General features: G+C 40.2%; 1 protein-coding gene across 6 annotated transcripts in view; it reads left to right on the top strand.

The window, feature by feature from the left end:
* slit2 (slit homolog 2 (Drosophila)) overlaps positions 1-22,379 on the top strand; it is a 213,211-nt gene that overhangs the window by 134,169 nt on the left and 56,663 nt on the right. For 4 of the 6 annotated variants that reach the window (XM_088342794.1, XM_088342791.1, XM_088342789.1 and 1 more), the window contains exons 12-16: positions 8,405-8,476; positions 9,180-9,323; positions 10,051-10,214; positions 13,018-13,035; positions 20,590-20,740. In XM_088342794.1, the coding sequence (XP_088198920.1) occupies positions 8,405-8,476; positions 9,180-9,323; positions 10,051-10,214; positions 13,018-13,035; positions 20,590-20,740 (549 nt within the window). The remainder of the gene's footprint in view (positions 1-8,404; positions 8,477-9,179; positions 9,324-10,050; positions 10,215-13,017; positions 13,036-20,589; positions 20,741-22,379) is intronic. The other 2 variants (XM_088342792.1, XM_088342790.1) reach the window with 1 other exon arrangement.

Raw genomic sequence — 22,379 nt, 5'->3', positions numbered from 1 at the left:
AATTTAGTTTAATTTAAAAATAGACACTCCATTCCATCCATTATCTGCACCGCTTATCACAGAAACATCGAGTTCAGTCTGAAACAAGATACAGGGACAATATAAAACCCGGAGTAGCTCACCGAAGTCGTTGTGTTCATAATAATGTGCAGCCAATGTCCTCTTATATCCGTGAGTGCAGTAAATCCAGGAGAATAAAATATTTACGAATACAGAATAGAAAAAAATGCTTTCTGTGTGCCGTCAGCCACGTGCTATACGCATTCATTTTTTTCGGCCAATTGCAGGCTTTGTCTTGCCGTTTAAGCCAATGCCAGCCTGTAAATGATAAAAAGGATCCGCCTCTTGACCTCCGAATAACTTTAGCCAATAGTGATCGATTTAACTGATGATTGACACATCTTTTTCGGCCAATTGCAGCCTTTGTTTTGCTGTTTAAGCCAATGCCAGCCTGTAAATGATAAAAAGGATCCGCCCCTTGACCTCCGAATAACTTTAGCCAATAGTGATCGATTCAAATGATGATTGACACATTGGTTAACCAATGAAACGCCGGTAAATAAATACCAGCATACACCGCGTACTACTTGGCGTTCGGGGGAAAATCTAGTCGGCGGCTGCAAGTTTGTTGGAAAACTTAATGTTGATCCATAAATAAGGCGCACTGTATTATAAGGCGCATGGTCAGCTTTTGAAAAAAAAAAAAAAAAGGCTTTTAGGTGCGCCTTATAGTGAGGAAAATACGGTATCTACGTATCTATATATCTATATATATCTATATATACATCTATATATCTATATCTATAAATCTATAAGTATCTATATCTATATATCTATATGTATCTATCTATATATATATATATGTCAAGTCAAGTCAAGTCAAATTTATTTATATAGCCCTTAATCACAAAAATGTCTCAAAGGACTGCACAGGATTACAGTTACAAAATTACACAATTACCTGATCTTAAACTAGCAAACCAGCATGCGGGCAAGGAAAAACTCAAAAACCTCAGTGTGAGGAGAAAAGAGAAACCTTGAGAAAGGACCTCACATGTGGTAATCCCCCTTCCAGGATTGAACAGGGTGAATTACAATTAGCATTACTGTACACAGAATAGTAAACACTAGGTAAGATGTTGAAAATGTCCGGAAAGAGCATGACATCAACGACGACGCCAGCTGGTAAATGCAGGGGTTGACATGCTGCAGGTCAGACCCCGGTCCGCTGACCCATCCCAAATCATCCTTCTCCTTCGTATCAGCCAGGCAGGCCTCAGAAAAAGACAGGACAAAACAGAATACGAGGTGGGCATCAATCATATCTATATATATAACATTATTTTAATTGTAATAAGAATATTAATGTTTGAATTGGCAGAATGGTCTTCTTTTGAAAAAAATAAAGGCTTTTAGGTGCGCCTTATAGTGCGGAAAATACGGTATAACATTTATGGATGGATTATTATTTTTTTAAACTCAGCAAGAGAGAAGCCCTCCTCCTCCTCCTGCTCCTCCTCCTCCTCTTCAAAAAAGCCCTCCCAAATAAAATATGTAAACGTGTGTTTGCTTTGGGCTTGGTCCCTTAAATCAAGTTAATCTCTCAGGCTTGGGCTGGTTCAGGCTTCATGCCTGCAAGCCAGGAAGGGTCAGGATTTTTATCACAAAACGAGGATACTGATGTATTTACCTTCAGTGAAGGCGACACTGGGCAGAGAGAAGTCCATACGCTATGTGCATATCTTCGCCCACTCCTACCATCACTCAACCAAATTGTTCTGGGGGTTTGGTTGGAGTTTCTGGGTGTTTAAAGTTTTTTTTGTGGTTTGTCAACATAAAGTGTCTCAAAACCAGCTCGGTAGCCTAGATGGTGGGGCGCCTGCTCCGAGACTGGGAGTTCGCTGTTTCAAGCCTCGGCCGAGTCATACCCAAGACTTACAACATTGGTTCTCATTGCCTCCCTGCTTGGCGCTCGGCATTTAGGGTTGGAATTGAGGGGTTTGGTCACCTAATGACTCCCAACACAGCAGTCGGGTCTAAAAACCCAGCGCCGATCGAAGGCGACGCGTCACGTCATGAGGTTCGGGTGTCAAAGGATTTACTGTATATATCATGTTTATGGTGTATACTGGCTGAATAGATAAATACAATACAAAAAACTGAACATAGGGTTAGTGTTAGTAAACTGTAGTTTGGACAGTGCCCTTTATATACCGGAGTGAACCACTCTACATACTGGCACTACATGGGTTTTGCACGCACCAAATTTGACTCTGAGCTAGTCAGAAATGGATCGCCATAGATTGCATTTGCCGAAATAGAATTTAATCTCCAATCTGTATGTGGTCATGAAAAGAGCCACATCTGGCTCGCAAGCCATAGGTTCCCAACCTCTGCTTTAACCGAAATTATGTTTATATCACATTTTGTATGAAGAAATCTTAACCTGGAATCAACTTCTAAACGATTGCAGTTCAGGCAGGAAAGCATCTGCTCTTCCGAGCTAGCGTTACAAGTGTTAGCGGTAGAGTTGAAGCGTGAAGGTGTTTTATTAGGATGTGGTCTCCCGACGATCAATAATTCATAATCAGCGAATTGCTGAATGGGGGCTCCTGCCACCTCAATACACTTTTAGCAACCGGGACGCCCAACAACCCACTCACATCCGTGCTGACGCATCACTTGTCTATTGAAATGGACCATCGATTGTTTTCCTGCCTTGGGTTTCCCCAGAGTTGCGTCTCAGCAAAGTCCAAACAAAGACAATCAGAAAGGTGCAGATTGACAAACAACTGCATTTTTGGAAAGAGATATTTTTTCGAGCAAGGAGTTTATGACACGAAGCACATTAAATCAGTTTTGTTTTGTTTTTTTGTTTTTTTAGTTTGGTTTGGTTCTTTTTGTCTGTTTTTGGTTGAGTCTCGATTCAATATGGACTGGTCTAGTCTGGTAATTGGGTTGGTCTGGTCTATTCTGATCAAGTCTCGTCTGGTCCGGTTTTGGGTCATTTAAGTCTGGTCTGGTTAAGTCTTGTCTCGTCTGGTTTAGGGTTGATCTAGTCAATTACGGTCTTGTCAGGCCTGGTAAAATCTGATCTGGTTTCATGTTCAATCTAGTATGGTCTGATTTAAGCAGGTTCTGGTCTAGTCTTGTTTGGTCTTGTTTCACAGTTAGGCATGGTGTGATCTGGTTTCTGATTCATTCTGGTCTGGTTTTAGCTTTGGCTTATTCTGGTCAGTTCTTGTTTTAGGTTCGACTTGATATACTCTGGTATTGTCTGATCTGGTTCTGGCTTGAGTCTGGTTCAACCTAGTTTAATCTGGTCTCAGGTTTAGTCGGCCCCTCATCCCTGTGGCAAGGGGCCCTCTCCCTGTGAGAGGTAAGACAATTCTCCCACCGTGGTCCGCTGCATGTCGTAAGAGGCGACTAAAGAGGAGGGAGCAAGGGGACTGAAGATCCTCTCCTCTCTAACTCTACTCCCTAAGAGACAGCAAGGCAGAGAAAGGGGGGCGGGAGACCAAAAGGTCTCGCAAACCCTAGTTATAGATAGATAGATAGATAGATAGATAGATAGATAGATAGATAGATAGATAGATAGATAGATAGATAGATAGATAGATAGATAGATAGATAGATAGATAGATAGATAGATAGATAGATAGATAGATAGATAGATAGATAGATAGATAGATAGATAGATAGATAGATAGATAGATAGATAGATAGATAGATAGATAGATAGATAGATAGATAGATAGATAGATAGATAGATAGATAGATAGATACTTTATTCATCCCCGTAGGGAAATTCACACTTCCAGCAGCCTACCCCGTTGTTTATTAACAGATTAACATGATGCCCTAGGGGTGCTTGTAGCGGAGTGGATGACGTCACTTTACGCTAGTCCAAAAGTTCGACATCCCTGCGGCAGATGGAAATCTTTTCTATGTGTCCAGGGATACACCACCTCGTGTTAGCAAGTCTGCCTCCTCTCCGATTCCCCCAGGCTTTCGTGTCTCTGTATAGCTGCGCCGAAGCCGGATTGCTCCGGGTAGCTCCGGGTGGCTACACATTGGCTTCCGGAATGCTAAACGTGAGCCACGTTTCCGCAAAACACAGCAACTGCGCTCCCTGTGCGCTTCGATGTTTTCCACCAGCACTCCTTGGTCTTATTTGGTAGTGAGTTCGCATTTACCATGATTACGGATGGTACCGAAGACTTATAACGCCGCTAGCCGTTTAGCTAGCTCCGGCTCTTCTTCCACGATAGGCCCCTTCATCACGCCGGCACGAGAATACTTCAGGGCAAGGAGTTAATTCCTTGAATAAATGCATTTTTGTGCGCTAAAACCCATGTCCATAGGATAGAAGTAATCCATAGTGTAGTTGTCAAAACTGGAAGAAAAACACCGAAGATAGAAGCAGACAATAAAACAAAAAATCACAAAAAGTGAGAGATAACAGGGGAGCTGCTGGAAAGGCAGCCGCTCATTGGCGGCGCCGCTTTGATCATGTAACTAATTGTGAAAGGATGTGGAAGTAAAGCGACTGAGTGGAAGAGAGGAGAAGGGAAGGATGATGACTAAAAGGAAGGTTGATGTGTTAGCCTTGAGTGAAACAAAGATGAAAGGAAAGGGTGAATTACAGCTTGGAGGTATGTATGGTAGGAAGTCTTGAGTTATGGGTGGACATGCTAGAGAAGGAGTGGCTGTGCTTGTGAGTGAGAAAGCAAAGGAAAAACTGGTGGAGTGGAAAGAGATATCTTCCAGATTGATGTGGATGAGGTTAAAGTGGGGTCTAGAAGTATAGATGTTTATAAGTGCATAAGAACCTGGTTCAGAAAGAAGTGCTGAGGAGAGAGAGGAGTTCTGGAAGGATTTGTCCAACTGTGTGGCAAGTGCGAAAGAAGGGGAGGAAAGTGGTAATACTAGGTGACCTTAATGCTAGAGTGGGTGATGGAACAGTTGAAAATGTGATTGGTAGATATGCAGGATCAGGAAGAAATGAGAGTGGGAAGAACTTGATTGAGTTATGTGTGGAAAATGAGTTGGTGATTGGGAATACATTGTTAAAAAGAGGTACGTGAATAAGTATACCTTTGTCAGAGTGGATTGTTGTGAGATGGTGGACAGAGCACTGATGGATTATGTAGTGGTTAGGAAAGGGATGTTAAGTAGATTGTTGGATGTGCATGTTTACAGAGGTGAAATGAGTGGTATGTCTGATCATTTTGATGTGGAAGGAAAACAAAAGATGGATCGTGGTGGGCTAGTTATAAGAAGAGTGTGAGGGAAAAGGTGAAAATGTCAGAGTTGAATAAGGCAGAAAAGGAAAGAGAGTTTAAGGAGAGGATAGGGGAAGAGTATGAACGGATTAGTAGAAGAGAAGCGGAGTGTGGAAATGGAATGGAAGCTGTTTAAAGAGGCAGCCTTGAGAAGTGCAAAAGAAGTTTGTGGAATGAGAAAATGTGGTAGAGTTTTTAGGAAAGGAATTGAATGGTGGAATGATGAGGTATCAAAGGCTGCGACAGAGAAGAGACGTGCCTTTGAGGAGTGGCTGCAAGACAAGAGTGGTGATGCGAATGAAATGTATAAAGTAAAGAAAAGGTTGGTGAAAGCGGCAGTGGAAGCAGCGAAAAGGAAAGCAAATGACGAAAGGTGTCGAAAGATAGGAGTGAACTTTGAGGAGAGGTGAAAAGTGTTCTGGAAAGAAGTGAAAATATTAAGAAAGAGCGAGTCTGGAAAGGAAGAGAAAGTGAAAGATAAGGATGGTAGACTGCTGGTTAGCGGTAGTGCAGTCAGGACGAGATGGGCAGAGTGTTTTGAGGAGTTGCTAAATGTGGAGGATGGGAGAGAAGTGAGAGTTGAGGCGATCGATGGTATGGAGACAATGCCCGTGTTGGGTGATTTGAATGTGAAGCCTGTGGAAACATGGGAGGTGCAAGAGGCAGTGAAATAAATTAAAGGGGGGAAGGCACCTGGGTTGGATTGTTGTACTGCTGAATGCTTGGAAAAAGGTGCACAGCTATGATTGACTGGTTAGTACGCTTGTTGAATGTATGCTTTTTAAGTGGTGTGGTTCCTGTTGATTGGTGTTGTGAATGTGTGGTGCCATTGTATTAGGGTAAAGGTGATAAGTATGAATGTAGCAATTCGAGAGGTATCAGTTTGTTGTATGGAAGAGTCCTGATTAGGAGAGTGAGAGGAAGAAAGAATGAGGTGGTGATGGAGGAGCAAAGTGGTTTCAGGAAAGAAAGAGGATGTGTGGATCAGGTGTTTGCAGTACAACAGGTGTGTGAGAAATATTTTGCGAAAGGTAAGGATGTTTATTTGGCTTTAATGGACTTGGAAAAGGCGTATGACAGAGTTGATAGAGAGGCGTTGTGGCAAGTGATGGTAGTGTATGGAGTGGGTGGAAAGTTGTTGGAAGCATTGAAGAGTTTTTATGTGAACAGCAGAACATGTGTATGAGTAGGGAGTGAGACAAGTGAGTGGTTCCCTGTGTTGACTGGTGTGAGACAGGGGTGTGTGATGTCACCGTGGCTGTGTACATGGAAGGCGTGGTGAGAGAGGTGAATGCAAGAGTATTTGGCAGAGGGGTAGAGAGGATGGATAACAGTAGAACGGTGTGGCAGGTAAGTCAGTTGTTGTTTGCAGATGACACAGCGCTTGTGGCTGATTCTGCGGAAACATTGAGAAGGTTGGTAATGAAGTTTTGAAGAGTATGTTACAGGCGTAAGTTGTGTGTGAATGTTGGGAAGAGTAAGGTGATGAAGTATTCACGTGATGGAGTGGACATAGCATTAGAAATAAGGTTGCATGGACATGTGCTGGAAGAAGTTGAAAACTTTAGGTACTTGGGTTGTGGTGTGGCTGCAGTTGGTGGAATGGAGTGCGAGGTATTGCACAGAGTGAATCAAGGAAGCAAGGTTTTCGGTGCTCTGGGGAGAGTGATGAGCAACAACAGTATGAATATGGATGTCAAGAGGGGACTTTATGTGAGTGTGATTGTGCCGGCTGTGTTGTATGGTGCAAAGACTTGGAGCCTGAATGCAGATTTGAGAAGCAAATTAAATGTTTTTGAGATAAAGTGTTTGAGGAGACAGAACAGGAGTACTAGTGGAACTGAGCAAGCGTGTGGATAAGAGAGTACTAGGTTGGTTTGAACACATGGAGAGGATGATGAGGAGCGAATGTTGAAGAGGATCTACAGAGCAGAAGTAAATGGGAGGAGACCAAGAGGAAGGCCGCGATTAACTTGGATGGATGGTGTTATGAGTGCACTGGAGGAAAAAGGTCTAAATGCTCTTGTTGGTGATAGGAATGAGTGGAGAGGTGTTGTAAAAGGATAGTGGGATGTTTGGACTCGTTCTAAGGGATGGGCAGGGCACCTGTATGATGCGGCAGGGGTAGACCAGTGAAAGCTGACGGGCCCTGCTGTTGAACATAAGTGTGTGTTGTGTCACCCTGACCCGAGTGACATGGCCGCTTTCTTGTGTCCCGTTTCATCTGGAGGGACGAAAGCATGACCGACTTAGGTGCCGAGGTGCCTAACTTGTTTGGGAGTTTGGGCATTTGGGTTGGCCATGGCCCAAAAATGTTTGTGTGTGTTTTTTTGCTTTTTATTTTCCTTTTTTATTTTCTTTGTTATTTTATGTGTTTGTCTTGCTGTTGGTCACCCCTCTTGAGGGAAATGACCAGATAGATAGATAGATAGGTTTCGTCGAGTCTAATCTAGTTTTGTTCGTTTTGTGTTTGTCTTAGTTTGGTCTAGTCTTGTCTGTTCTGGATATGATCTGGTCTCAGGTTTGGTTTAGTCTGGTCTATTCTTGTCTAGTCTGGTTTCAGGTTTAGTCTAGTCTGGTCTGGTCCGTTTTAATGTTCAGTCTGGTCTTTTTTTGTCTAGTCTGGTTTCATGTTCGGTCTAGTCAGGTTTAGTTTAAGGTTCGGTTTAGTCTAGTCTATTCTGCTCTGGTTTCAGATTGGGTCTGGTCTTGGTCTTTCTAGTTGTGACTAGTCTGGTTTCATTTTTGGTGTGGTCTTGCTCATTTTCAGGTTAATTTATTCACAAGCATTTTGGAATAGACAATTACAAAAGTGAAATCAAGCAAAACACAACCAAAATATAATAAACCAAAAAGGTCTGACTTACTTCTAAAGAATGCACGTACGTAAATTTCCAAGAAATAAACTCAGACTTTTCTCCTTGTTATGATTTATTCCATCTGCAGAAACAAAAACACTTGCTTGTGACGTTTTTTTACCGTGAAAGGAAGCCAATTGAGTCATAATTTCGTATTTGGTGCTTGTAACCCTGAAAACACTTTCACACTTTTTTAAGAAAGCAAAAATTCAATGACATGTTATTGAATGTAATTATTTGAATACATGTTTTTTTCGACAGTGTGCTGTACGGCAATAAGATAACGGAGATCTCCAAAGGGCTTTTTGAAGGGCTGTTTTCGCTCCAGCTTTTGTGAGTAGACGCACAATTTTTTATGAGTCATTCCTGTTATATGATGCCATTTAAGTCCCAGTGACACAACATAGTATATTTTGGATATTTTGGCTAATAGTTATTTTAAAAAGATTTTCTTGTATAGTTAACTGCCCTCTACAATAGGACACACTGATATGTATGCAGGATAATTTAAGTTTAAATAAATTACTGTATTTGTAGTACAAGTACACTAAAACACAATGTCCCCAGTCATATTTGATTGACTTATGTTACAAAAAAGTGAGAAAAATCTAATAAATTCATGTTTTAGTCACATGACTCTTTGATGTAACAATATTTTTTGAGGAAAAACATTCAAAGAGAAGAATAGTAAGTACCCCTCTTTAATCATCCTTTTGTCAATGTTTTGTTATGGTTTACTGATGAGGAAAAGCATAATATGTCCACTCCGTTATGCTTATTTATAGTGGGAACCATTTTTTTTTGTTATTTTGATATTATGGTTAACAAGTATGTTAAAAATAAATTCACAGTAATCATTGTATACTGGCTTCATTTCACCTAAAGTTTGAAAGTACCTCTTTCAGATGAAATGTTGAGAACATTTTTGGGAGGATGTGCACATTAATTGGTATGGAATAGTGAGAAACATTCGCTGTGATACATTACCAAAAAATAAAAAATATGACTTTTTTTAATTCATCTACTTTTTTTTCAGGTTACTGAACGCAAACAAGATCGCGTGCCTGCGTGTGGACGCTTTCCAGGACCTCCATAATCTCAACCTGCTGTCTTTGTACGACAACAAGCTCCAGACCATCGCAAAAGGAACTTTCGCGTCACTAAGGGCCATTCAGACCCTGTAAGTCCTGACCTCCTGTGTGGGTTCAAATCCAGTTACTGGACTTCCTGTGCGGAGTTTGTATGTTCTCCTCGTGCTTGCGTGGGTTTCCTCCGGGCACTCCGGTTTCCTCCCACATTCCAAAGACATGCATTTCATGTGGATTGGCCGGTCCAAATTGTCCCTGGGTGTGAATGAGCGAGCGAGTTGTCTGTCCCTGTATGCCCTGCGATTGGCTGGCAACCAGTTCAGGGTGTCCCCTGCCCACTGCCGGGTGACTGCTGGGATAGGCTCCAGCACCCCCGCAACCCTACTGAGGATAAGCGGTGCAGCTGATGAGATGATATATATATACATTTATATATAAATATATACATTTATATAAACAATCCTGTATTGTGCAACACAACTAAATTAGTCCGGAAAACATTAGTTTTATGTAAAACATTTTTAAAAATGGAAATATCGTGTAAAAGTTGTTTTAAAACCAAGATATTTGTCGGGTGTGCAACCTTTCTAATAGTACATTTGCCAATTCATTCATATCTGCAAAAATACTTTACCAGAATTGCCTCAACAAAATGTAACTTTATTTGGAATTTTTTAATGTTCCTGACTATTGTTTCAAGTGATACACACTGACTTTTTGTGAATGCTCAGACCTTTGGAAGCTTACATGAAACATTGCCAACGCTGATTAACAAACTTTTTGCTTGCCAACTTTGTCGCCATTTTTCTGCCGTGTCAGCCATTTAGCCCAGAACCCGTTCATCTGCGACTGCCATTTGAAGTGGTTGGCCGACTACCTGCAGGATAACCCCATCGAGACCAGCGGAGCCCGCTGCACCAGCCCCCGACGCCTCGCCAATAAGCGCATTGGGCAGATCAAGAGCAAGAAGTTCCGATGCTCAGGTACTGGTATCTGCTCAACCCTATAGACAATCTCCTTACTTTCATGCTGTGTCTTCCTGCTTGTTTTTTTCCCTGTATTCTTTTACTATTTGCTCACACACATTAAATAGGAAATACAGTAATCCCTCGACATATTGTGGTTCGACTTTCTTATCCTCATTGCATTGTGGATTTTTTTTTACTACCCTAAATTCTGGACTTTAGGACGCACCTGATTAAAAGCCACATGCACAAATTTAATTTTATACAAGCTGCACCGGATATTAAGCCGAAGGTTTAAAGAGCCATGAAAAGGAACTCGAACACATCCATTTCTTACATTTGAAATAAAATCAGCGTGGACAATGTCTAATACTGGACTCTGTACAAGGGATTGTACGAGTGCTTGAAATCCTTTAAATTGCTCGAATTTTAATGTTGTGTTTGCAAGGTTTGAAAAGCGCTTGGATTTTGGGTGAAGTGCTTGTAAATAGTTGAAATTGTTGCCATGTTTTTCAACAAGTATGCTTAAAAATTACACCGAGATTGCTCCATGCTTTGCCCTTGCTTTTCGTCTTCGCTCGACATGATTAACTGTAGTTGACAGTAGTTTGTATGGCAATGTTCTATGAAGGACCATTGCCCCAAGAGGACAGGTGCATGCTTCACTTAAACAGCACTATGAAACGCACTATCAATTATGGACATTTATTATGTGCCATGCAAAACAAATTACGTTTTCCAGTGGTAAATTATAAGAGGAAGAACTTCATACAACTGAAAATGTAAGGATTCCTGTTGCTTTTTCAACAATTATGCTTATAATGTGTACATCTGGTTCCTACTTTTGCGGAAATGTACATAATCCGCTTGGTTACAGAGCAGATTAACTGTGAAAATGGAGGGAATGCTGTATTTTTTTCCTTCAATCTGTTCTTGGTTTCGTTTGGTTGCCTTCACTTTATCTTTTTCTTTCCTTTTTAGCTAGAGAACAATATTTCATCCCAGGTATCGCATCACGCATGTGAAAACACGTTTGGAGTGCTGTGATTTCACTGACACCTTCCCCATTTTTTGCACAAAAGTCACAAAATTCACGTCACGGGCTAGCTAGCTAGCGCCCTCTGTTTGTGGCAGTCAACCGTTAATTAGCAGAGTACAACGTCTTTTTTTAAATATATTTTATAAATTTTACAAATCTTTACAAATTTGAATACCTTTTTAAAAATTTTAATGAATGTATTTATTAATTTGTACACGTCCTTTTAATCATGTATTTTATTTTATTTATCAAATGAATATTGCTAATCAAATATTGTAATCATAAATGAATTCATTTGAATAAATGATTGATTAATTGATTGATTGATTGACTGGTTGGTTGGGTGATTGAAGGATTGCTTGATTGATTGATCGATTGATTGATTAAATTGGTGTATATATATATATATATATATATATATATATATATATATATATATATATATATATATATATATATATATATATATATTTGGAATTCAAATTATTTAAATAATATTGATTGATTCATTCATTAATTGGTTGATTTATTCATTGATTCATTGATCAGTATTTAAGTTGTTTAGATAATTATATCTGCTAGGCGGCACAGCAGCTGAGTGGTCAGCATGTCCGCGGCACATTTCTGAGGTCATGGGATCAAATCCAGCTAGCTACCAGCCTTCCTGTGGGGAATTTGCATGTTCTCCCTGTGCTTGAGTGAGTTTCCTCCAGGCACTCCGGTTTCATCCCACATTGCAAAAACATGCAGGTCAGGTTAATTGGCCGGTCCAAATGGTCCCTAGGTGTGAATGAGCGAGTGAGTTGTTCATCTCTGTGCCCTGCGACTGGCTGACAACCAGTTCAGGGTGTTCCCTGCCCAAAGATAGCTAGGATGGCTCCAGCACCCCCGGATGTGGTTTGTTTTTCTTGTTTTATTTTATTATTATTTCAGGATTTTTATTTATTGAATACATTTCTTTAAAGATGTACAATACATTTAATTTCACTCAAACATATTAATTTATAGCATTCATATAGTTAAAAAAAACTAAATATGTTAATTTATTCACAGAGGGGGTTTATTTTGATTGATTAATTATTCATTTAATTCATACTGATTATAAATGAATTAATTCTAATAATATCAATTAATAATGTATAACATAATATAATATTAATATTTACAGGAACAAAATAAAGACCCTGATGGGCCCACGGCATTAGGCCCCCTGGGCTGTATTCACTTTTCCTCATGACAAAATAAGAAAAAAAGGACTGTTTGGCTACTGACCTTAAGCTATAAACATTTTGTCATAAAGCCTGGAAATACATGCATTTTTCTGATTATAACATATTATTATTAGAATTCCTTAGTATATTTTCTTATTATGATCACTATTAACCGCACTGCATGCATTTTGATGACAACTGTGGCAAGAAAAAATAAAAAAAATAAAAACATCAAAAGGTTCTATGATCGCCTAGCACAGTTGGATGCTGGGAAAGATGCAAATTGGACATTGCATTTCAATCATTAACTTCGAAGCTCACCAGGAAGTTTTGAAACCCTCCCCATGCTGAGAAAAGCTGAATATTTTACGAACATCTTTTTAAAAGGCCCATCATTAAGATTCCAAGTGAAAGTTAAATAAATAGATTCTAACCGTTTTAAATCTATCGTTTGTTACTTCTCTGAAAATACACTTTGATGCTTTTTTTTGCGCCCACGTCGGCTTTTTGATTGAAATTGTTAAGTGAACTTGCTTCTTTTTTCCTTGAACTGCCTTTCTCACACACTCAGGAGTACATCCTGTCAGCTGTAAGTAGTTCCCTCACAAAATATTCCCTACTTTTTCTCCCAAACTCTAATCCTACCCCCCCCTTTTGTGCCTCCCATGTACTTTTATAAACAACGCCATGGTAGCTGTGGCCCACACTGGTGATGAATTGATTTGTGTGTGAACATGTTTGTTTAATTTTATTTACATTCGACAAATGATTCAATCCCTAACTTTTGAAAACGAAAACACAATCTTGACTATGTTACAAAAGAGTCAATTTTGCATCCAAATTTGCTTAGCTAAATCCACACTGCTTGCATTAGGAGGTAGTAACGCTAGCTCAATAATTTAGCTTTATCTGCTAAAGTGATGCTTGTGGCTAAAGGGATGCTAGCCACTAAATCAGGGGTCTACAAACTTTTTCAAGCTGAGAGCTATTTTTTCTTACTAATTAGCGCAAACGGAGCCCAGTTTGATACGAATTTCTAAAATTGCAACTTAGCTAACTAGTTGGCTTGCCAAAAAACTAAAAAGGTTGCTTTATAGCTAGCTACAAAGCTTAAAAAAAGATTAATAAATAATTTGTTTGATAAATGAATAGCTTCTCATTCTATTATTTTAATTAATTGCTTAAAAATAATAATCAATACTTGAATAGAATGTTTTGTCCATTAAGCCCATTAACTGGAATTGGTTTATTTAAATTTATAAAAGAACAACTTACTATTACTATGTTGTTACTATGTTATTACCAGGTTAATTATTAAAATTAGGGCTGAATTGACTTAGTCAACCAATAATAAATTATTTTACTAGAAAATCACAATAACTTCCTGTGTTCTTTAATTTGTGATCACGTTTAGCAGTGTAGCAAGTGTGCATTTATCTTTACGATAAATGTTGACCCAATGATTATCGTGCATCCATACATTTTTTTATTGTTTTTTTTTTTAAATATATCTGATTGACTTCACATTTTGACACGTTACTTTCTGGTTGGCTTTTGTAATTTTTTTAGTTTAGTGATAACATTCATGCATCTTCCATAAAAAGCGTTGTTCGATAAATATAAACCCAGCAATTATTTTACATATTTTCATTATGACTTTATATTGGAATTTATCTGATCGACCTAACTTTTTTGATATGTCACTTCCTTGTCTGGCATGTGTGATCTAGTTATTTTGGTGATAATTTCTAGGATTTTTCTTTAAAAGCGTTTCTTTGCTCGAGATGTGTTTTCATTTGTTTGTAAACATTGCGACTTATCCGACAGGTGGGGCTAGCTTGGTCATGACAATATGTCAACAAGCGTAAATGCTAAAAGTTTAGCTTACATAATCAAAATGGATGGTTTTGACATTACGGTTTAATATCTTATGTAACGCTGGACGTCACAGCTGAAGCTGGATGCAAAGATTGACATGCGCTGGGCAGAAGACTGAGTAAAAGATAGCTTCTAGTTGTCGTCATGTGGTAGGTTTGTGTGCCTGAATCAGAAAAAAGTTAGTGATCGTAAATTGAAGTTTTACAGTATTCCAGGGGACACTCCTGATTAAAGAAAAAGAAGAGAGTTGTGGGTAATTGCAATCATGTAAGAAGATTGGACTGCGGCACTCATTAAAATTGCTCGGGTTTGCAGCGCACACTTCATATCAAGAGAAAGAAATGAAATGCTTATGATTGTTTTCATCGAGTCCATATTACTTAGCGTGTAGCCTAAATGCCGACATTAGCTTTGAAAACACTGCGTGCGGCTTGTCGAACGAGCACGCATTGCAAACAAATGTTGGGCACACAATCCAAGTCATTTTTTAGATACGTTTAATCATTCATTTATTTTTTAGTCCTCTTGATGGCATTCAGGCCACATGGTAACAGTTAGCTGTAGCTAAGAAAATAACAAGATACTTTATCACGAATAAGTCAAGTCACATTTATTTATATAGCCCTTAATCACAAAAATGTCTCAAAGGTCTGCACAGGATTACAATTACACAATTACCTGATCTTAAACCAACATGCGGGCAAGGAACAACTCAAAAACCTCAGCGTGAGGAAAAAGAGAAACCTTGAGAAGGGACCTCACAAGTGGTAATCCCCCTTTCAGGATGACCAGGGTGAATTAGATTTAGCATTACAGTACACAAACATAGTAAACACTAGGTCACATGTTGAAAATTTGTCCGGAAAGTGCATGACAGCAACGACGCCCCCAGCCTGTAAACTAGTCCAGAAAGTCTATGACGGCCACGACGCAGCTTCCCATCTCTGCCAGCTGGTCAATGCAGGCATTGACATGCTTCAGGTCAGACGCCGGTCCGCTGACTCATCTCAAATCGTCCTTCTCCTTCGTATCACCACCAGGCAGGCAGTCGGAAAAAGACAGGACAATACAAAATATGAGGTGGGCATCAATCATAAGCTTTGGAATAAAAGTGTGTCTTGATTTAAAAACTTCCACTGAGGTTGCAGATCTTATCTCCGGAGGCAGGGCATTCCATAGCACCAGGGCCCAGATGGAGAACGCTCTCAAGCCTGCAGACTTCTTGGCTCTCAGAGTCACAAGTAGACCGGCATTTTCCGAGCGGATACTCCGTGCAGGAAAATAGGGGGAAATCAAATCAGAGAGATAAGAGGGTGCAAGTCCATGCAAACATTTGTATGTTAATAAGAGAACCTTAAACTCACATCTTAAGTGGACTGGGAGCCAGTGCAAGTTGGCCCATACAGGAGTAATATTCTCAAACTTTTTTGTCTTAGTCAAAGGTCTAACTGCAGCATTCTGAACCAGCTGCCAACTTTTGATGCTAGACATCAGGAGACCAGAATATGTAATATGTTATATGGACTCATTAGCAACAATCATAAACGTTTAATTTATCTTACCTGATTTGAGGTGTGTGCTGCAAACTTGAGCCTTTTTGCTGAGTGCCTCGGTCCAATCTTTTGGCTTTAATGCATTTAATCACAACTCTCTTCTTTGTATTCGATCAATAGTATAGGCTGGGCTCCTGTAAAACCTGAACTTAGGAGTTTTTTCTCTGAATCTGGCACCCAAACACAACATGACAACATTTTAACAACCAACTTGCATCAACGACAGCTTTCTTTTTCTCTATTCTGACCAGCGCAAGTATTCTTTTGCCTCGAGCTTCAACTGTAACATAACGCGTGACTTAGACTATGAAAGATTCTAATGGACTTAAGACCCCTCCCACTTGCCAAATCACTTCCTGTTTGTTCTTATTGAATTTCCGGGTGTTCCTCTCACGCATGCTTTGAATAATCCTTCCTAGATGGAGCTTCTTCACTCATTCTTCTCCCTCTTTGTCCTGGCATCACACCCTTCGTTTTTCTTTCATCCTATTGGTCGGATGAAGGATCGGTTGTTTTCCATTTCTCATACCTCAGATTTTGAGTCACTGTTTTCCTTTAAACTCCTTTCTTGGCATTTCTACCAAAATGACTGGCATCTCCTCCCATCTTTCTTTAAGGCAATTCTCACAAGTTTGATGAAAAAATAGTACAGTACAGATGAAATGAAATGATCTGCATTTATATAGCGTTTTTCAAGTCAAGACTTCCCAAAGCGCTTTACAGTGTGCTTCACATTTCCCAATAGCGGCCGTGCAGCCATGTAAGGCGCTAACCTGCATATTGGGGGTATTAGGGGTTCAGTGTCTTACCCAAGGACATTTCGACATGTAACACGGAGGAGCCGGGATTCGAACTGTGATCTCTTGATCCCAAGACAAGCATTCATTCCTTCTTTCTTTCTTTCTTTCTTATCTATCTATCAATTTATTTATTTATTTATTTATTTATTCATTTATATATAAAGAAAACTAGTCATTAAAATGAGAATATTTTATCTTTTTTTATTTTTAATTTATCCGTATTCAATTTATATTCATATTTCATTTATGTTGTCATTTTAATCTTTTATTTTACTTTAATCTGTTATTATTTTATTTTTATACATTTAGTCTTTTTTTAATAACTCACAAGTTTTCAATTGTTTTTCAAACAGAAATAAAATAAAGTGTGATAAAATGTAAAAATCAATATTTATAAAATTTTAATCAAAATATTTTATTTTATTCACAGAGGTGTTTTTTTATTATTTGAACTTTCCTTTTAAGGCTGTTTTTATTCATTAAATGTTCTTTTTTTTAGTGAATTACGGCACTCTTAGGCTTTCATAATACCGTATTTTCCGCACTATATGGCGCACCATGTTATAAGGCGCACCTTCAATGAATGATATATTTTAAAACTTATGCCATACATAAGACGCACCCCATTATAAGGCGCTATAAGTGCATGCTGGTTTAAGATCAGGTAATTGTGCAATTTTGTAATTGTAATCCTGTGCAGTCCTTCGAGACATTTTTGGGATTAAGGGCTATTTACGGTAAATAAATGTGACGACTTGACTACAGTAGAGAATGTAGTTACTTTATGCAACCTCTAGATGTTGCCACGCTCAAGGGAATGTCAACAAAATATTCAAAAAGGTCAAACTTTATTAACAAACAAGCTTTCCACAACTCCATTCACTCCCAAAATAAATAAACAGCCGTTTTATTATTTTCTCTGAGGTAAAGCATTTTCGTGACACATCTTTGACATCTTTGAACAACATCGACATATCATTTTATTTTTTGTCCATTTAGTCAACACGCAAAGAAAAAAACGTCTGATACTGTTATTTTAAATGAAACGTTAGTGCAATCGCAATAAAGTGACACTCGTAATGTGCAAAAACAACGAGTGCAAAGCAATAACATAATAACTGTAAAATGTAAAACGTAAACACACAAAAGAAAAACAAAGATCACTCTATAAGCTCCTCATCGACGAATCCCTCGAATTCTTCTTCTGCTGTGTTCGAATTGACCATATCTCGGTGAATGGGCCATCCAACACGACCGGTGTTTTTGTGCCAGCGCTGTTGCCTTCATACGTATAGTTATCGTACTGACACTTCTGCTTGCCGCTCTTTGTTGAACAACCCACTGTTCAAGTGTCTCCTCTAACTCTGGCCATCTTGCTTTATTGCCACGGAAACTTTGTTGAGTTTTCCTTACTTGGCGGAGCTTATCTTCATCCTTTCTCCACTTCCGTACCATCGATTCATTTAAGTTTAACTCTCTCGCTGCCGCTCTATTGCCGTGTTGTGCTGCGTGACTGATCGCTTTGAGTTTAAACTCGGCGTTGTACGCGTGTCTCTTAACAGGAGCCATTTTTTATACAAATGCACGTATGAAAGAGAATCTCGCTCTCTCTCTCTCTCTCTCGCTCTCTCTCTCTCTCAAACGTGACATTCTGACTAATTCTGCGTTTGTTTAAGGTAAATTGTGCTTTACATCTTCACCAGTCATAACCCTGGATTCAGACAAATACTGTATTTGTTGAATATGAATTAAGCAGTTTAATGGGGTAGCCATTTTGCCACTTAGTAAACAAATACAACACGAGCCCCGGCAACTACCAATCGTTTAATATTTCCCAGTATGCACAGCGCGAAAAATGGAGTCGGCGGCTGTTTCTCGTAGTTGCGAGACCTTGCGAATTTAATATTGAGCCATATATAAGGCGCACTGTGTTATAAGGCGCATGGTCAGCTTTTGAAAAAAAACAAGACTTTTAGGTGCGCCTTATAGTGCGGAAAATACGGTAACTCTCGGACTGCTATGCAGCTAGGACAGTAGACAAGCGAAAAGGTAGTGGGCAGGAGCGGTGCTAGGAATGAAATGGACTGAACCATTGCAAGCCAGTGAAGTATTTATGACGCTGTGTTCTTCACATTTTTGTTTAGATTTATTTGTTTTATATTTTAGCAAGCATTTTCATTATATGTAAGGCTATCCTTTTATTTATTTAAAAAAAAGATAATTTTTGGAGGTGCTTGGGTTGAATTTGGGGGTGCTTGATCACCCCCATAAGAGGGCCCATGATATGGCTTTCTCTCTCAAAAAAAAACAGATCTCGCTACTTCGCGGTTCGACGTTCGCGGATTCAGAGCTTCGCGGTCTGTAATGGTAATTTTTTTTAATTTTTAAAAAAAATTTTAAGGGGCGTCGCTACTTTTTGCGGGAATTCCCCCCGGCCGACAACCCTAGCACGGCGCGCCGTTCTCGTTTCCCGGTGTTGTGCCCAAATCCAACTCCTGTACAGAATCCTCCCCCCCTCGCTTGAACGCGCATTCTGCTGCGCTTTCGACAAAAGCGATCGTATTCTATATAATACGCGTATTGAAACCATAAAGCGAGCTAATTAAAATAATTGGGCGATCGTAGTCTATATAATGCGTTTATTTAAACAATAAAGCGCGATCGTATTCTACAAAATGCGTTTGTTAAAAAAAAGTCGCCAACCTCACGTCTCCCACTCGGGCCGCGATGGCTCTACATGGCGCTACACGGCCCTCGATGGGGGGGAAAGGGGTAGGGGGGACCTGTGGGGGTTAGGGGGCGGTGAAGCGGAAGCCGCGAGGACCCAGCAGTGGCAGCCGTGGGCTACCAGTACACTCAGTACGGCCAGAGTAAGTCGAGAACCTTCCCGGCTTAGCATGGTGCTCGTGGCGCACGTTAAAGCACGTGTTTGCTGACGGTATCTCAAAGACTATTATGCATTACGGCGGTGAAGCGGAAGCCGCACCAAAACCGCGCGACGGTGTTGTGCCCAAATCAGACTCCCGTACAAAATCCTCCCCCCCTCGTGTGAACGCGCATTCTGCTGCGTTTCCGACAGGCCGTCGCTGTGTCGTGCGTATCGCGCCTGAAAGTACCCGCACCGCGGGTTAGGGGCTCGCTCGCGAATAATAAGGATAAGCGGGGCAGATAATGAGATGAGATCTTTTTTTTTTTTTAAGGGACGTCGCTACTTTGCAGATTTTCACTTTTTGCGGGTGGCTTTGCTCCCCATTAAACGGGTCTAAAAAATAATAATTAAAAAAAAAAAAAAATTCTCTTTGAAGGGGAGTTGCTACTTCGCAGAATTTCAGTTTTTGCGGGTGGTTTTGGTCCCCATTAACCGGGTCTAAAAAATAATAATTTAAAAAAAATAATAATAATATTTTTTTTTATTTTTTTTAGGTGCGCCGCTACTTTGCGGATTTTCACTTATCGCTGGTGGTTTTGGTCCCCATTAACCGCGATAACTGAGGTCTTACTGTATAGCTCTTTGCATCAAAATGGTTCCTGACCGCTAGAGTAGATTTTTACATTTTTTTTTGCAAACTTTGTGGAAAACAAGCCTTCCTCTCAACCTTTCCTGGCAACCCACCACCCCTCCTGTCCCCTATCCTCTGTTCTAGCGAAGGAGCAGTCAGTCAGCAGGTTGTTCCTTTGTGCTTGATCTAACCATGTGGCTGCCAGGTTTCTAAAAGTGGAACATGGTTCCGTCAAGCACCATGGAACGGCCCTGCCAACCCTCGTGGCATGGCCCCGATGCAAGACGCGGCATTTGTTGCCTCCATGTTGCATGCGTGTCTTTCCCGATTTAACCTCTGTCTTTCCCGATTTAACCTCTCAGCGAGGAAATAAAGAAATCCAAGTTCACAGCATTCTTGTTACTGTGAGCAGGTACGGAGGATTATCGCAGCAAGATGGAAAGCGACTGCTTCGCCGACTTGGCCTGCCCTGAGAAGTGCCGCTGTGAGGGCACCACGGTGGATTGCTCCAACCAGAAGCTCACCAGGATCCCTGAGCACATACCTCAGTACACGGCTGAATTGTGAGTTGACTGCAAAAAATACAAAAAAGAAAAATGATCAAGTTTGCTGTTCTATAGTATAGCAGTAGCTCAGGAGGTAGAGCGGTAGTCTTGTGACCAGAGAAGTCACAAGTTCGATTCCTGGCTCCTTCGAGTTAAATTTCGAAGTGTCCTTGGGCAAGACACTGAACATAAAATGCCTCCAATATGCAGATAGTCGACCCGCATGCCTGACTCTGTTATCGGTGTGGGAGGGTGTGTGTGAATGGGTGAAGTATGTTAAAGAAGCGCTTTGAAGGTCCTCCGTGACTGGTAAAGTGTTATATGAATGCTGTCCATCGACCATTTTGGGCAGCAGTAGCTCAGAAGGTAGAGTGGTCTTGGGACTAAAGAGGTTGCAGGTTCAATGCCCAGCTCCTCAAGTTAAATGTTGATGTGTCCTTGGGCAAGACATTGAACCACTAATGCATGGCTGATTCTACTAATGGTGTGTGTGTGAATGTGTGTGTGTGTGTGTGTGTGAAGTGTTTTGTAAATGTGTTTTGGAGGTCTTCAGTGGCAAGTTTAAGAACTATGTAAAAGCAGTCCATTTACCAATCACAAGCAGATAATGTTGATTATTTGTCACAGACCAGAAAGGACACAGGACTCAATTGCATGCGTTTCTCAGATTTTTTTGAAAGAGACTGAGAGTAAGGCTTGCTTGATTGCTTGATCCGAGGACTGGCGCAGAGCGGGAACAAGCAAGGCGGGAGTGACACTTCCGTGTCGGAAGAAGACAGGCGGGAATGGAAAGTCGTTTGACCAGGGCTGGAGATCAGAGGCGATGTCAAGTTCTTAATAGTTGTCGTAGGCAGGCGGCAGGCAAAACAGGCGTAGTCAGGTTCAGAAACGGGTCGAAAACGGGAATCAGGCAGGAAACAGGTTTTAACAGGGACGGAGTCGGACGGGAACGCTCACTGAGTGAAACACAACAGCTCGCAACGATCTGACGCCGGTAACAGTGTGCCGGGGGGTTTAAAAAGTGGCAAGGAGCAAATCAGCGACCGGGGTTGTTGGCGCCACCGGGGCAGCCGCAGGTGCCCCGAATCAGTAATCATGACATTATTCCTAGTACTGTTTTTTATTCCCATTATCTTACCTACTTTCGGTTATTATAATACAATTTTTTTAATAAGCATTTTCATAAGAATAGCTAATTTTTTCCAAATTTATTATGTTGTTGTTCGAAAAAAAATATATACATATGAAAAAAATAATTATCTTTCCAAGTAAAATGTTGATGTTATTTATTCATTTATTTAAGTCTTTTTATAAGTATTATTTTTCTAATATTAAAATTTTGAAAAAATTAAGAAAATGATTTTAGTGAAATGAAATGAAATGATCTGCATTTATATAGCGCTTTACATTGTGCTTCAAATTTCCCAATAGCGGCCGTGATCTGTGCAGCCATGTAAGGCGCTAACCTGCTTATTGGGGGTATTGGGGGTTCAGTGTCTTAACCAAGGACACTTCGACATGTAACACGGACAAGCCGGGATTCGAACTGGGATCCCTTAATCCTAAAACGATCGCTCTACCTCCTGAGCTACTGCCGCCCCAATAAATATGAGAAGCTTATCTTTCAAAGCAAACTTTGTTAACTTTGCCCGTATTA

This window comes from Urocampus carinirostris, chromosome 8, assembly GCF_059441175.1.
Source record: "Urocampus carinirostris isolate Australia breed hairy pipefish chromosome 8, RoL_Ucar_1.0, whole genome shotgun sequence".
Taxonomy (NCBI): Eukaryota; Metazoa; Chordata; class Actinopteri; order Syngnathiformes; family Syngnathidae; genus Urocampus; species Urocampus carinirostris.
Note: the sequence above shows the minus strand (reverse complement) of the source record. Positions and strands in the feature narration are given on the sequence as shown.